Consider the following 17,083-nt stretch of genomic DNA (forward strand, 5'->3'; position numbering starts at 1 on the left):
TCTATGCATAAGTAACCTTTTCTACTTTTGCTCAAAAGCAACCAAGTCTGTGACGAGTGAGGTGCATTCAGGAGATAAATTCAGTTTGAATTTATAATTATTTGACTTTCAAAGGTAATTCAGGAGTTGTAGTCGGATACATTTTTTTACAGATGGCATATTTTGCACCGATATTTTTTTATGTATTAAGTCACACGTTGGAAAATAACTTCAACATGTGCAACACGAACGCACCAGTTTAGAAGAGTAGGGAGAACGTTTTGAAACCTTATACATTGTTTATGATCTGGACAAAATCCCAGAATAGTCACTGATTATTCATTTAGAGAACTTTATCGCTGAACATAATACAGTATGATGCAAAAAAACGTAATTCTGCGTGATACAATAATATAGTTCTACACTATGTAGTTAAACTGACAGACCTGAACACTCCTGAAACGATTCACACAAACTGATACTGAAAGTAAATCATACAATTATCAAATGTGACTATCGCCATGAAAGTAAATTTGAGCATATATGTAAAAAAATATATATGTATTGGTTCATAAAACCAATACTAAATGTAATATTGATGTGCAACATTGTTATTATTTCAAACAACTTCAATGATTGTTTTGAAGAACTTTGTGCAAAGGTTTGAAATTCTTCTGGCTTCTCAGGGTTAAAATATTACATACATATTACATACCTATATAAGAAGATCAACAGGATATCTAGCATTTTAATTCTTATCCCAAACAAAAACGCTCCTTTCAATTGGTTGAATTCCTGACACAAACATTGCAAGAACAACAGACAGTAAAATCTTTTATCTGTTTCAGAACCACTTTTGTTTAACGCTCCACTGTACTCCATACTTCAACCCCCGAGCGGATGGATAGACTGATCTGGTTAAAAAGTTCATGAGTCAGGCTTACGTTTGGCGCTTTGAATACATTCTTTTCTTACGCCATGACCACAACCACAATTCATGTTCGAGTACTCAGCTGAAAAGCCAAGTCAGGAAACTAACCACTTTAAACAAGCTCTGACATTTCAAGTAGGAAGAGCAATCAAATATCAGAATTAGACCAGAAGCTTGGGGATTAATATGGAGCTTGTTATTGGATTTTTAGCCAAATATAAGCAGGAGTTTATTTTTATATTTCAGCCCTTGTTGCATAATTTAAGAAAATCTACCATAAATCTAAACATGTGCTTGTCCTTGTTTTCTAAGACGGTGAACATTGTTTGCTTCATAACTGGGAGATTTATGGTCAAAATACATCATAAAAACAATCCCCCAGTTGATAAAACATGAATGCTCATATCTTACTGACATCTGTAGGAAAATGAAACCAACACGCTGAAAAAAATGGCATTTTATACATTTATTTAATATCTGTGAATGAAGCTATAAAAATGTGAAAAAATTTGATATTTTACAACAACTAATAGCATCTTTATAATCCTTCTTAATCTTAATTTCTGTTTTGGCAGTTTATTCCTGGCACTTTTCTGAAATGAATTAAATGTCATGGTGACTGGTTCAGATTAAAAATTATCTGTATTTCGGTTTCTGACCTCACCTAAAGTAGATTTTTAGTGTTGAACTGATAGATATAGAGGTACATTAACATAATCCAGTGTAAATTCTGGGTTAAATTATAAAAATAATACACACATAAATGCTTAAATGCTTTCTACAAAGTAGAAATAAATACAGATATTCATTCTGTCTGATATGAATACAACAATATATTTTTTTCCAGCATATAGCAGTTGTGCAAGAGGAACTGTTATTTAATACAGCAATGCTCCTCTTCACAAAGCAGGAGGTACCAATACAATAAGCTCTATGTAAGATCTGGAAGATTAGCTGCTCAGAGAAAACAACTGGTGTGAAACATCATACTTATGGAGATTTTGTTTTCTTTTGTTTCTGGTTTAAAACAAAAAGTTTGCTCTAGATTTTTCTTTAGACGTAAAGAAGAGGACGTTATGGGAGGCGTTACTATGAGGTAGAGGACGCAAACAGCAAAGTGTGAAAGCAGAGCAAGTTTTTTGGATGGCTGGTTATTGGATGCATGGACTCTGTTGGAGGATGTCGGAGGATTACGCAGCCGAAGCTAAAGGGAAGGGTAGAGGAAGGCAGAGTTGTAGTCCGGAGGAGGAGAGCAGCCCTCGTCCGACTCCCAGTCAGCGGGCAAGATGGCGGGCTCGTCTTCACGGAGGCCGGAGACGTTGCCGCGCAGGAAGGATGGATGGTTGTCTCTGCACTTGGAAAACATGAAGAACCTAAAGCAAAAACACAAGCACATATATATCGATGACTTCATGTGTGTCAATATTGTGCAAGTTTGAATTTTCTTGTGCGTTTGGTTTCAATCTGCTGAGCCACACATGAGTGACCTGTTCCTTCAACGGTTACAGCCACAGACTACTGAATCTACCTTATTGAATTATTTATTAACATACCAACACAATGTATATTATTACTAAGGAGAACATAAGCATGAGCATATGCTTTTATTTGTATCCAACCTTCTGAATTAAAGACCTTTCACCAATTTCACTGCGTTTACAGCTGCAAGTCTTTCCTCTCTACCAACTTTCTGATTGTGGCGACTCAAATCTTTACTCGTCCTTCTTTGCAAAATTTGCAATTTTCAAGTCTTGCCACGTTCCACCAATTGAATTTAGCGCTGAACTTTGACTAGGCCATTCTAAAGTCCACGTTTTCTTTGATCCAAACCATTTAATTGTGCCTCCTCAGGCTGTACGTTTTGGGTTGTTTGCCCTGCATTTAGCGCCGTCTTTCTTCCCATCTCTGTGATGCTGTTTGTTCGCTATTGTTCTCTAGCAAACCTCTAATGTTTTCACAGAATGATTGTACATTTTCCGGGTTTAAATTACACACAGCTGGTCTCTGTTTACTCTATATACGTAAAAAGGTGTGCAGATGTTTTTTGCGATGTGCACCTGCTGAGTTTCTTGTTCTTGCCGTTACTCTCCGTCATGTGCTTCAGCTCCTCTGAAGGAAGGACCATCCCGCTGTCGCTCTGCTCCTCCTAAGTCGAACAGATTCAAACATGCAGCTCATCAGACCGGTGTCTGTGTTTCCAGGAAAGACCTTGAGCAGATGTGAAAGTGCTGTCTTACATCGCGGCCGTCTTGCTCCTCACAGGGTAATTCCTCAAAAGTCTGAAGTGTGGCCATGCCCCTCATGTAGCTGGGTGAAATTGGAGGTTTGACATCAAAAACAGGGTTTGAATTTTTCTCTACTTTCTCAACATCTCTGTTTTTTCAGTTTTGTTTACCTCACAGCCACTTCATTCACTTTACTTCCCTTTCTGGATTCCCCCCCAACATTTCACCTGCATTTCTGGCATTTTCACCACATCAGCTTACCTCAAGTTCGTGACTGCATTTGAGTTTTCCTTAAAGGCCTCACACCGATCTCCATTCACAAAAGCTCCCAGAGGAATGTAGTCTTTCCCATCCTGCTGGAGAAGAGGATATTTGTTAAACTTTAGAAATGTTTGGTTTTTATTTTTTTGTAACAAAAAAGAAAAAGGCAGAACATGTTTTATGCTTGACCTCCTGGACTCTGGCTTGTAGCAGGTCTCCCAGTATCTCCACCAGGTTGGTGAAGGTGGGTCGCTCTGAAGGATTCGCCTCCCAGCATGCCAACATTGTGCTGTAGCTGCACACAAAAACACACTTTTCCTTTTACACTGAAGAAACAATAACATATTTAGCTAATTATGCTGTAAATCTGATCAAGTCTTGTGTGTTTGTTGCTCATGTTAAACATTTCGAATCTTAAAGGGACAGTTCAGAAATCTGGATTGAGGACGCCATTAGAAGTACTGCAGCTAACACGTTAACCTTAGATTTTAAAAACGGAACTGATTACATTTTTGCGTTTTACTGACATTGTGTAAATTGTATTTAGCAACATATTTACTCGACACACATACCGCGTCTTGTTTCTTTCTTCCTTTTTCAAAGAATGCACTAAATGTGTTAGAGGAAGAAGTCTCTGAAGTGCAATAAAAAAATGATAAAGTTCTGTTAAAATGCTTTTAAAATGCCAGGTGTTTGGTACGTGGGAAAAAAAATGACTCTTTGAATCATTCAACAGTAAAATAAATGTTTTAGCAGAATAAAATAAAAACGTTTTATGCTAGAATAACTTTTTTTTGTTGCAGTTTCAGTATCGAGTTTAATTAATATCAGATCTGCTAAACTGAGCCTAAAAAATGTTCGGCCTTCCTGGTAAAAATTAACTTATATTTGTTTATTTCAGGTTTGCAGAAAGGTATCAGTGAGGTAAAGAGTGCAGAGCGTCCAAAATTATTATCACCCCGGTCAGATCAATGTTTAACTCAATATTAAAATAGCGAATTAAAATATTTCCTATCAGAAGAAGCTTCTGACAGGAAATGAAACCAGCTTCTCTAAAAAGATAAGACACTGTAAAAGTATGATCACTTTTTTCTACATTTATTTTTCAAATGTAATGTTAAAAATTATTTATACTCTTGTCAACAATCCATGGAAAGCTACATTCTCACTAGGACCATGAAACTCGTCCGATAATTAGTGTTTTAAATGTTTCCATTTGTGCTTTGATTACTTTTATCATGAGAGGAAAATTCATGTCTGGCAAAATAAATATGTAGAAAACCTTATTTTGATCCCAGGAATGTGAAATAACCATGTTATAGTAATTCAAATCACTCATCATTTAGTTTTTATTGATCTCAGAATGATAGTCGCATATTAAAAAAAAAAGAAAAAAAAAAAAAAAGAAGAAAATTACAAACATTTCAGGTGTGCTGTAATCTGGCGCTCGCATCCTCGTTCCGCTCTTCAGCCGGTGGCAAAACTCCTCATCGATCTGAAGACCGGGGTAAGGAGAGGCTCCTTTTGGACAAAAGCGCACACATTAAAAACAACTTTAAAATAAATCCTGTGATTACAACGCAACAGAAAGAGCTGTGGATTCGCACAGCCGCAGACATCTCACCTAAAGAGAAGATCTCCCACAGCAGGATGCCGTAGGACCACACGTCACTCTGTGTGGTGAAAACTTTGTCAAAGATGGACTCAGGAGACATCCACTTCAGAGGGAGACGGGCCTGTGAGCCAATCACATTTTATCTTAAGTGTTTAAAAGGCCGCACACGTCTTCAAAAGGTCATAAGAAGTTAACATTTTGCCCTACGGCAGCTGAAAAGGCATCTTGATGTAGCATAAAGATTAAATTTCACTGGAGACTAAAGCTAACCGCTGGCCTGAGTGAGACCAAAGCCAAGGCAGACGTCTATGGCTTAAAATAAATCCTTTCTAAAAAAAAAAATGTTGTAATGGTGCTGAGCCAAAGTCATGTCTGCAATGCAACGTTACATATGAAGAAACCAACGATTAAGCAACTACCCAGAAAGAAACGGAGTTTAAAACTCAAAAATGCAAACAAAATCTTTGCTTTCATTGAAATTGAGTATCAGGTGAAATATCTGATGGTGAAAAGAAATAACATTTTAAACAGTGTTCATCTCAGAAGTCAGTTTTAAAGTGAAAATCACTTTAAAAAATTTAACTATTGCGTCAAACTTACCCCAATTTAAACTTGTGTCAAAATTGTTATCAAATTTGACACAAATGTAAAACCCTTGTAATGGTGTGGGGCATTACAATGGTTTAAAATTCAGATTTTTAAAATGTGACTCTTTTTTTTCACCAAAGCAAAGCAACATTCTTTGAAATGTCGCCTCGCCTGACAGACGAGGCTGTCAATTGTCGATTGTCACGATGAAATGCATTGATTTTGCATACGTGATAAGACTAAACTAAGACTAACACCGAAACAGAAGTCGTCACTTATAAAACTGTCACAAAACTTTCATTTCTTCTTTTCAAGCTGAACTCGATCGCAGCGCTTCAGGTGTGTATGCTTTTAAACACTGCTGTGCAAGAGAAAATGAAAGCTGCGTCCGATTTTGCAAGAACCAAACAGAGAAGAAGAACAGGTGTGTCATAGAAGCGTTCCTCTACTCACATCTCCTTTCCTGACGTAGTCCGGGTCTTTGTAGATGTCTCTGGCCAGGCCGAAGTCGCAGATCTTCACCACCTTGTTGTCGGTCAACAAAATGTTCCTGGCAGCCAGATCTCTGTGGATGCACTGATGAAGGCACACAGAATGCACTTCAGTAAAAATACAAACAACATCATGCAGTGTTAGGTCATCGAATATCATCAATGTCTCCTAAATAATGAGAGAAATGTCGTTTTTCCAGAGTCAGATGTTTACACACATTAAGGGTTTTTTCATTCTAGTAGAAGCACAATGGGAATGTTCTTTCAGGAGAAGACAAGACAAACATGTTTTGGTGCAAAACGTGTAAGCCGATCCCAGAACGGAAAAAAACACAGATCCTGTGAACTGGCTGGTTGACACTCGGGAGAGAATGTCATCAACACTGAAATGGATCCTGTGGCGCTGAAAAACGATCGCAAAAACACAAAATCTCGTCAAGCGCGTTTGGTCTAGTTTCTAGTGAAAATACCTCGGTACACTTGATAAGACACAACTAACATACAAGTGACTTTTCAGCTTCTTTTAAGTTGATAACTCCTTAATATTGACAAAGAAGTGCTAGTTTGACTGGCACATTATTCAACTTACAGGAGAAATGTCTTTTTATACATGAAATAATCTGAAAGAGGAGCTGGTACTTTTTAAAAGTCACCATTAAGGAATTATTTACTTGCTCCTACATCTTGCTGAACCCATCACACCATTACGACAGTGAAGTATGGGGGCAGTAACTCCATGTTGAGATGCTTTTTTTGCTGCAGGTGGACTTCACAAAGTAGATGATTTTATGAGAAAAGAACATCATGTGGGAATATTAAAGCAGTATGTCAAAGAGTCGTGCAATAAAGTGCAAATCAGAAAAGGGAAACAAAGTCAGTGTTTCTTTTGGAACCATCACTAAGCTCCGATCTTATATATAGAAAATGTGTGTGCAGAACTGAAAAAGTGGTGTGAGAGCAAGGCAGTCTATAAGCCGGACTCAGCCGAACCAGTACTGTCACAGAACTTCAGCAAACTATTGTGAGAAGTTTAACTTCATTAAACTGAAACTTGTGTGACATCAAACCTTGCGGGACGCCAGAAACTCCATTCCTCTCGCCACCTGAAAGCTGAAGGAAATGAGATCCTCAAGGAAGAGCGGAGAGGAGGAGGACAGAGATTTGGGATCTATAGGAGGAAAAAAAACTGGGATGAAAAACGCTCTGATTAAGTATACATTCAGGAAGGTGTCTGGAAAGTTATGGTCCTACCGGGACATTTTTCTTCTGTGTCACCAAACTCAGCACTGATGCTGCTCTTGCTGTCAAAGAGGGTTGAAACAAAACTGAGCTGTGCATCTGTCCCACCTGCCTGCTAAAGAAGGAGAAACAGACAGCTCATGTTATCAAATTTCAGCTTTATTATACATGATTTAAAAGAAAGTAGAGTTGTTTTTGGACATTTCAGGTCACAAGCACTCTTTGACTTATCCGGAAATGTGTGCAGTACTTAAAGAAACTCATGTTCTGCGCGATAACATTTTCATACCTCAAACAAATTGCAGAAGTGAGTGTTTTAGGGGTCGGATTTTGCAATTATGCACACCAGAAGAGGCACTGAGGTATCTCTCGAAACCACAGATAATAGCTGCAGAGCTGTTCACACTTACCCGGCCGTGCATATACACGTCCCTCTTGCTCTTTAAGAAAGCAGAGAGGTTTCCAAAGCGGCAGTACTCGACGATGACCATCAATGGTCCTGCATGCAAAAGCAACACATCAACCTTTAGTTAGAAGCCGCCAGCTGAAATCCTGACCTGTGCACATAGAAATAAACATGCATAGAAGCTGGACGAAACAAAGCACCTCCTGGTTTGGTGCAGGCCCCCAGCAGGTTAACCACATTCAGATGGTTTCCAATGTGATTGAGGATCTTCAGCTCAGTCATCAGAGCCTTGTGTTCGCTGCTTGTGGCTCCCTCTGGTGGACAAAAGGTAGAACAGTAAAACAAGACAGAATTTATTTATTTATTTATTTTTTAGTTGAAGTCAAGATCAAGAAAAAAAAAAAAGATGAGGTTAGCACCTTTGAGCATCTTCACCGCCACAGTCCTGCAGCTGGTAGAGCTGTCGATACCAAACGCGGACGCCTGGATCACTTTACCAAAGGCTCCGCGGCCGAGAGGTTTCCCTGTTGAAGAGGGGTCGTGCGAGAGTGGGAGAGACACGGAAACAAGAGGTGTGTCAATTAATTACTAATAATCACATCCATTCCAGATGGGAGGCGCTGATAGGAGACCTCATCAACTGTCTGGTCTAACCGGGTCCCTCCCTGATCACGGAGGGAGTTGATTATTCCCAGTAAACACCAGTTGAATACTCCACGCTGCAGCTGATTAGCCCAACACAGACAACACAGACGCAGAGTCTGATTAGTGGAATGAGAGTCACTCCCAATAATAACCAGATAAGACCGATGAGAAAATCCTTGTATCAGTTGTGTGATCACAAACACATCGCTCTGATCCCACAGAAGACTACGACACAGAAATAAATATACATCTTTGATACGTTAAAGAAGCGTACCTAATTTGAGACGCTCCCGAGGGAACTCCCATTGGTTGGGGTCATACTGCAGGCGGTCACATTGCTCCTCTACGGGCCCCTCTCCGGTGTCCACTATGATTGATAAGTAGTCTGCTTTGTGGTCGGAAATGTTGGGCTTTGGAACAAAAAGAGAAACAAAACCACGTTCAGATGAATAAGATATTCACAGGAGAGAAAATAAAATCATACAGCTCAGATTAGATTAGATTTCACTGGCGACTAAATCTAACCGCTAGCTTTAGCCTAGAGGTTAAACTAAAGCTACCGCTCTAGTCTAACCGCTCCAGATAAGCTAAGCGGTTAGCTTAGCTGGAGACTAAAGCTAACCGCTAGCCTGAGTGAGACCAAGACCAAAGCAGATTAAGATTCTGCTTAAAAGTTTTGCTTTTTTTTTTTTAAAGTTTTGCATTTTGTTTTGCAGCACAAAATGCAAAACTGTGCCATTCTAGGAAAATACAAGTTTGTTGTAACGCTTAGCAAAATATGATTAGGATCAAATGATACGAAAGTTTTGCATAATAATAATAATAATAATAATAATAATAATAATAATAATAATAATAATAATAAAAACTGAAACGTGTCCATGACAAATCCACCCTAAAAAAGGTGTTGTAATTGTAAGCAATGTTTTTGTTGCACCTCACCTGTTTCAGTTTCCGAATGAAGAGCGTGAGCAAGAGCCAGAAGAGAGTGGCCACCACACATGTACAAGTTAGAGTGGGAATTTCCAGAAAAGAAACTTCTGATACACCTGTGCACACAAAAATAAAAAAAATTAACATTTCCACTGTTGACCTTTACATGCTGAGAATGTAATTTGGCCATTTGAGCATCAAAAAGCAGCAGGACAAGGCCTCTTGAGAACAAGACTGCTGAAACGCCTTGCTTAAATGAAATTAAAATTTATGCCTATAATGAATGTAAACTACAAATCAAATATATTTTTTTCCTATCACAGCAGATTACAAAAGAGAGAGAAGACAAATCCTTTCACATAACCCCTTGATGATCATATCTTTCTTCCTGATTTTATTGCCATTTTCACCATCAAGCTGTAATCTGTAAAACCTCCATCCATTCTTCCCATTAACTCGCCCAGTTTATTATTGTGACTTTTTTAATGGGAGGGTGAAGAAATGCCCAGCTCAGTCCAGCATGGTGACTCTGTGAGATGCGGGCCGGGCCCTTCCGGAGGAAATGAAAACGGGAGACAGCTTCCTTCCTGGCTCATCAGGACACAACACACACACACACACACACACACACACACACACACACACACCCACACACACACACACACACACACACACACACACACACACACACACACACACACACACACACCACTTCTCTATCTAAACCTGGACTGGGAAGTGAGTCCGCCACTAGTGCTTCCAGCAAGCTCCATCTCCTCTCCCACCTCCGGATATGTGTGTGTGTGTCCATATGTGTGTGAATAAGGAAAACCGAACAAAAGGCAGAATGCGTTTATGTTAGAACCTACTTTGATCAATGTTTACTCAGAAACATGACATTCATCATCTCCCATTAATAGAACTGACACGACTCACCTCCGAGTCTAAATTTTACATGAAATGATGTTGTGTTCTGCACTGTGTGTGCAAATCGAGACTGTGTGACTTTTTTTTTATACTGCTGGGAACAATGCACAATAACAAATGCTCATATAAGGAGGTGCGCTAGCTTTACGTTTCAGCAAGCGGCCAGTCATCGAAGGAAACACATCCTTCACTTACTGTTGACCCGAATGAAGGCAGAGCTCTGCGCAGACCCCCTGTCGTTAGAGGCCAGGCACGTATACAGACCCTGGTCGTCGACCGTTATTCTGTCTATGTGGAGAGTCCCATCTCCCTCTGACAAGACAATGCCTGATAAGAGAAGTGGGAAGGAAACGGCTTAAAAACTACAGCCCACAAATGTACGTGTCTGAGATGTTCTTCCTACCTGACCCCTGCTGCAGAACCTGTTCGTCTTTGTACCAGGTGATGGTTGGCGGTGGGATGCCTTCAGACTCACAGCTGAGAGTCACAGAGCTGCTGGCGTTCACGGTGCGGTCTGTCAAATTACTGAGCAGCACAGGAGGCTCCAGAGCTGAAAGAAGAGCGAGATGCACGTAGAGCTTAAGTTATAGGCAGAAGTTAACGAAGGACTGCATAAAAACATCACTCATCACACCGGGAAACATTCTTCTCTCTCATCTCCTGACAAAATGTGCGTGATGCTGCCACTATCATGTGTTTACACTAGGGCAGAGTGATGCCCTATGCCAAAACATAAGTGTGATTTTGGTCACCAGACGCAGGCAGCACGTTCCTTCCACTTCACAATTAAGTAACTCAATATAAGAGATTTTTTAAATCTTTTTCAAATCTGCCAGACAACTAAAAAACGTATTTGACTTATGTAAACTGCAGTCACAAAATTAGGGAAGCTAATTTAGACGTTAGAAAACATGTATCTTAATGGTTTTCTGAGAAAAAGAAAGCAGCGACAACACATGTTTCATTAAATGCTTTATTTACAATAGGACTTTGTGAGAATAAGTGAACTGCAAGACTAAGCTTGTCTTCTGGTGCATTTAATTTGATCTTAAATGACATTTAATGCATTAGTTATATTAGAACTGACTGAATTATTTATAGAATAAATGCTAACTGGGATTAAATAAGACTCATGTTATTTCCAACACCACCACCCACTCTTTCCTGGACCTGTGCCACTTTTTCATAATAATTGTCCTCTGCTGCACACTGAAAAGTAACCTTGGTTTTGACCTGTGAGTCAGCTGCAGTTTCAGTCCTCTTGGGCAATTTCATTCTAAAATGGGATTTTTATTTTTTATTTTTTCCAGAGAAACAACAATGCATTATTTCAGCATAAGGATGGGGCTCACAGTGACTTGAATGGAGCTTGTCATGCACTATAATTAAACCACAATGCACACACCACTAGTTGTTCCCAAAATGTTTTAATCCCCATGGTTTTATTTTTTCCCCCCTTTTCCTCTTTCCACCCCCAGCGGCCCGCTTTTTCTTCTTCTTTTTTTTACTTTTTTTTTTTTCGGTCACCCTCTGCCTCTCTAGTAATTCCCTTGTGGGGGTCCTGAGGGAGGAAGCTGACGTGTTTACCCTGATTGTGTAGAGAACAGCAGTAAAAGACATGGAGAAAAGTCACTTAACCACTGCGACTGATTGTTGTTTCCCCTATCTTCCTCCTGGACAACAATTGATGATTGTCAGCGGGGGCCGGGGGAGCCTGACAGTGTCTGATTGGCTGATTGTTCCTCCAGCTCTGTGCAGGGGCCTGTAAATGTGGCATTGTGGGAAGTGCCATTGTGTGCTCTTCCTCCGCACAAAAGCTCATTCCCACGTGAAAGAGGTGCTTAGCTGGGGCGCAGGAGCAAAGCTACGTCTGGGTGGGGCCCCAGGAAGATGAGGTGAACCCGATTCCCAAGAAACAAGATCATCGCACGAGAGTGGAGAGTGTGGAGGTTGATTACATGCAAGGGTCTGACCTTATAAAACAAAAAGTACACTACCTATTATTCTAAACAGAGAATATAAAACTGATTTAAAGGAATGCAATAAAAATAACACACGGCAAAATGCACAAGAGCCTTACTATAGTGTTTAAAGATTAAGGTTCAGGAACTAGAGGTAAAACTGCAATTTCACCAATAAAGCGACAAATATTTCTACTGTTGTAAAAATAATGTGTTATATTAATTATTAGATGTATAGTAACATGTCCTCTACATATTTTTTAGGAGTGAGAGAGAGCAAAACATTTATTTCATGATTTCACTAAAGAGTGAAATCAAAGTTTTTTGTAATCTTGACCTCAGGTTTTCACAGAACAAGTTATTGTGGGAAATCTTGGCAACCTCTCCGAGAACTTTGGTGAACTATTGGCTTTATAATTGTAACCACTCATTTGAAGAATAATAGCAGTTTACAATGTTAGCACTGTAATTATTTTATCTTTGTTTTAAGATAGTAAAAGTAGGGGTGCGGTGGTGACGTAGGGTTTAAGTACAACCCCCTTAAGGAGGCCTTAGTCCTTGATGAGGTTCCTGTCCTAGAACGTTCAAATAAAGGCTGCTAGAGCTAAAAAAAAAAAAAAAAAAAAAAACTCTTAAAAAATTGTAAAAATGTATGATCACTCAAATCTGCTTAATTGGCAACATATTAGAAAAACACATTAGAAGCTATAAAGCTATAGCTGCTATTAGCTATAAAATGGAGCCTCCTGTGCTGCAATTGTACAATATATGTATATACCACTAATATGCTTTTAGTATTGTGTTTAAATTATATTTTTAAGGGAATACAAAGTGCTAAGCAGCCAGACTTTGAAAGACAAGCACAACTGAACAACTTACAGCTTTAATTCTGCTGAGCATTGATTTAGAAACAGCTTTGTATTCATTCCTCAGGTGTCACATTTCACTGCTTCTCTTTCTGAACATGAATTTGAATGGGAGAAAATTTCAGGTTTTGATGTAAATCACCAGTAATGTTGTGGCAAAAGAACGTGAGGAAACAATGACTCACTTGTGACCTCCACCTGGGTGTCCAGGTGCTTCTCCTGCCCACTGACGACATGTTGGGCGGAGCATCTGTAGGCCCCAGAGTCCCCGCCGGTCAGGTTCGTCAGCATCAGGACCACAGTGTTGGAGAACTCCCCCGGTTCCAGGTGATGGACGTTCCAGGACGGAGTGCGGGGTTCACCTGTGTCATTCAGCTTTCGCCATGACAACGCTGTATACAGGTACTTATTTGCAGAACAGGCGAGGTGAAGGTCCCCGCCCTCCCTGGCCGGCTCCAGCTGGCTCACACCGAAGCCCTCTGGGACGTCTGTGGAAAAAGGAGCGCGGCTTGGTGAGGAAAGTTTACAGATCTGCTGTTTGACGGGAAAAAGCCTTCTCAGTTTCTTGTCATGACTCCTGACACCAGCGGAGCAGATTCCTCCACTCTCCTTACCTTTGATGACAATGTTGAATGGCTATTGTGAGCAAAAACAGCGAGTGGAATACAGTGAAAAGGCTTTTTATTTACTTTAGCCATTTGAAACTTCCCGTGGAAACGGCCTGAGAGTTTCCTGATGGCAGATAGTGTTTATCTTTACCGAACACCCCAAGGCCTCCCGAAATAAAGCGGACCTGCCAGTCCAAGGAAGTTCGCTGCGCGGGGAAGTGGAACGATAAGAGCCCCAGGTTCCTGTTACGCTCTTGCTCACATTTAGGCAGTCTGGCCTCCAGACTTAGACACAGTCCATTAAAACACTCAAAAAAAACAAAAAACAAAAAAAACAGAAAACAGTTTGACCTGCATTGCTTGACCCAAATGTAGTTTTCAGTACAAACAACCCTGCAAAGTGCAGTGATGCTTGTGCGGCACATATACCTGCTTATTTTAAGATCTCTGATCTTTAGGGGTTTCGCAGCCGTCGGTCTGTTCCTCCCCAAATCTGTGAGCAGTTTTCTTTCAGTTTCATGTCGCTTTAATTCCTATTTTACCTGTTCGATTCATTTAAAAAAATAAAAATAAAAAATCACACTTGCAGTGACATACATCGCCTTTTTGAGTTAACATCGTGATGAGACGCTCTCAAAAATTTTTAATTTTTAAATTCTTTAATTGGATTTTTCTACAACGACAGTAAGAAAAGAGCTTAAAGGCCTTCTGCATGTGCACTACAAGTAAAAATATGACAGCTACATCGTGATAAGTTTTGTCTCAGTCACCTGTGACGTAGAAGGGAACATCCAGCTGGTCTGTTCCCGCAGAGTTGGAGGCGATGCAGCGGTACACTCCAGACACCGAGGCCTCTGCAACAGTCAGGACCCCCACTGTCTGTCGGAGACCAAACATCCTCATGAACATGTTGCTGTTATAAGGGACGTTCATGCTGAAATACCCAGACTTGTTTCTCTTTTTGTGGCCTATTTTTCCATGGAGTGACCTGACAAACAGAGCTGGACTTCCTGTCCGACTTATAGTCACCGTATAACACCTGGAGGGATTATTTATTTAATCGACTTCAAGTAGTGGAGACAATTATAGATTTATCACATCCAGAGTGATGAAATTAGAGTGTTTATTTCTGTTAGTGTTGACGATTGTGCCTGACAGCTGATGAAAATAGAAAAATATTCCTTTTCTCAGAAAATTTGAAGATTTCATAAGACCCCGTAAAGAACCAAATGAGGTAATTTGTCAGAGAAGCTGGCTGTTCACATTGTGCTGTATCAATGCAATGGAAAGTTGAGTGGAAGAAAAAAGTGTTAAGCCGCATATCACAGTTTGTACTGTAACTACAGACTATGACTTTCACTTTTCTGAAATAAGTTAAATTTAAACATAAAACACAATATTCCAGTTTTTGGAGATGTACCTGTATGAGTTTTAGTGTTTCAATAGAATATGTGAAACAAATCAACTTTTTGATGTTTTTCTTATTTCCCGAGATGCACATGTAAGTGTAAAACTCAGAATGTATGTAATATATGTATTCTATTTAACATAAACAAAGTACAGCGTGTTGGGATTGTTTTAGGGCTTCTCCTACCTTCTTGTTCCCCTGAAGGACTTCCTGCGTGTGAGTAACACTCAGGATGTGGTTGTACGCAGATGCAGCAGGGAGACTCTCCGTCACGGGGCTCCACTGTGAGGAGGAGGATGTCGGACACCTTGAAGGAAGAGCAGGAGAAGGACACAGACTCAGCTGTGTTGATAGAAGACATTATGTGATAATTCCATGTCTGTGAGTGGGTGTATTTTTCCCAGCTGTGCTCAGCAGGGGGAAAATGCCTTGATGAGATCCAACATCACCAAACCGTTTTATATTAATAGCACAGAGTAGAGTGCTCTCTCTCCCCGTTCGGCAAGCTGGTGCTGTGAACTCTGAGGTAACGCCAGTTCAACTGTGAAGGATGCGGGGTGGTATTGTCATTCTGCCATTAAGCTTCCTTCCATTCTTAAAAGAAAAAGAATCATCCCACATTTCCAGGACAGGAGTTCCTGTCCCTCAATGACTCTCACACGACTAAATCCATAGATTACGCACCATCCTACGGGTGGAAACCGGTGCTTACGCAAGAAGCGCTTCTGCGCCCATTTTACGCATATCGACTCACGATGATGAGGAAAGTTCACCAAATGGCACAGGAACAAGGGAAGAACCGTAAAAATTCCCAGGAAGCTTGGTCGATACTGGAAACGTACGTGTTCTGTTCTTTACATGGAAAATGTGTCAATGTGTTTAAAGAGGTGGCCAGTTTTATTCATCTTAACCAAATAACGTAACATAAAAAGACAAACTGCATGTCTTTCTTGACTTTTAGACAAATAAAATAAATAAGTATTAGCGCTTAACTAAAAGCAGGCTGCTTATTGTTAATATATGCTAATGTGATGGAGCTCCAAAATTTAAGTCCAATAGTCTAATTTTTAAATGCCTTTTTATTTTTAGCAATAGGTGAAGTTTATTTTACATGATTTTAATGCTATGACTCAAACACATAAACTTCATAGTAAGTTTATTGTAAACATTTTCCAATAACAAAATTGTTTTGACATAAATCTCTTCTTCCAATTTTTTGAAAATATGCTTAGTGGCAACTTGGCTGTTTCAAACCAAACGTCTCATTTCAACATTGCTTTTTGAATTCTGTTTAGGTCCATTTTCACAGGTTATTTCTCATGACTTTAGTTAATATTTATTATAAAACATCCAGATTTAACTAGTTATTAGCTTTATGCTAGTAGATCATTATTACTGATGTATTAACCTTGTGATAGTAACTAGTTACATCGAATAAATTACATTTACTTGAGTGACTTTTTTGAAAAAGGAGTATTTTTACTATGTTCTTTTACTTGAGTAATTTTATTATGAAGTATCTCTACTCTTACTTGTGTAAAATTTCTGGATTCTCTACTGAATAAAAAACAAACATGTTTTAACCAAAACTTTGCCAGTCACACACCTGCAGCTTTTGTTAAAGTTTCATAAGTTTTATATTGGAAGAAACAGATTTGGATTTTATTTTTTGTTACTTATATGAATTATTGTCTTTTACCAAAATGTTCACTTGACTTATTTTTAAATATTAAGCAATTGATAATTTGATCAGTTACTCAGTACTTGAGTAGATTTTCACCGAATAATTTTCCAGCACACATAATAGTTGTTGGTTCAGTAAGATAAATAATCATCTCATCTCACCAAAAAACGTCTTTCAAACTGTATAGTTTTGTGTGTCTTCTTGTCTTTCCCATTTTGCGGAGTGGCTAAGTGAAAGAAGGCTCTCTGTGTTTTGTCATAATATTAAAACCCCAGGAAAGTCATGGATTAAAATTAAAATTTCACAGACACTCAAA

The 17,083-nt window shown here is 39.3% G+C and overlaps 1 protein-coding gene across 2 annotated transcripts in view; it reads right to left on the reverse strand.

The window, feature by feature from the left end:
- Positions 1–1,361: 1,361 nt before the first annotated feature.
- Positions 1,362–17,083, reverse strand: part of flt1 (fms related receptor tyrosine kinase 1) — a 35,443-nt gene continuing 19,721 nt past the window's right edge. Inside the window, exons 11-30 of one of the 2 annotated variants that reach the window (XM_014967160.2) lie at positions 15,270–15,390; positions 14,446–14,554; positions 13,253–13,555; positions 10,644–10,790; positions 10,436–10,567; positions 9,323–9,429; positions 8,655–8,790; positions 8,155–8,259; positions 7,936–8,049; positions 7,740–7,828; positions 7,342–7,441; positions 7,158–7,258; positions 6,053–6,175; positions 5,021–5,132; positions 4,818–4,917; positions 3,586–3,691; positions 3,397–3,488; positions 3,148–3,217; positions 2,968–3,056; positions 1,362–2,283 (exon numbers count right to left, since the gene is read on the reverse strand). In XM_014967160.2, the coding sequence (XP_014822646.2) occupies positions 2,115–2,283; positions 2,968–3,056; positions 3,148–3,217; positions 3,397–3,488; positions 3,586–3,691; positions 4,818–4,917; positions 5,021–5,132; positions 6,053–6,175; positions 7,158–7,258; positions 7,342–7,441; positions 7,740–7,828; positions 7,936–8,049; positions 8,155–8,259; positions 8,655–8,790; positions 9,323–9,429; positions 10,436–10,567; positions 10,644–10,790; positions 13,253–13,555; positions 14,446–14,554; positions 15,270–15,390 (2,425 nt within the window). In that variant the 3' untranslated portion in view covers positions 1,362–2,114. Of the gene's footprint in view, positions 2,284–2,967; positions 3,057–3,147; positions 3,218–3,396; positions 3,489–3,585; positions 3,692–4,817; positions 4,918–5,020; positions 5,133–6,052; positions 6,176–7,157; positions 7,259–7,341; positions 7,445–7,739; positions 7,829–7,935; positions 8,050–8,154; positions 8,260–8,654; positions 8,791–9,322; positions 9,430–10,435; positions 10,568–10,643; positions 10,791–13,252; positions 13,556–14,445; positions 14,555–15,269; positions 15,391–17,083 lie in introns of both variants that reach the window. The other variant, XM_014967149.2, reaches the window with a different exon arrangement.

The sequence above is a fragment of the Poecilia mexicana genome, unplaced genomic scaffold (genome assembly GCF_051168715.1).
Source record: "Poecilia mexicana isolate PSO_F unplaced genomic scaffold, ASM5116871v1 scaffold_20, whole genome shotgun sequence".
Classification (NCBI taxonomy): domain Eukaryota; kingdom Metazoa; phylum Chordata; class Actinopteri; order Cyprinodontiformes; family Poeciliidae; genus Poecilia; species Poecilia mexicana.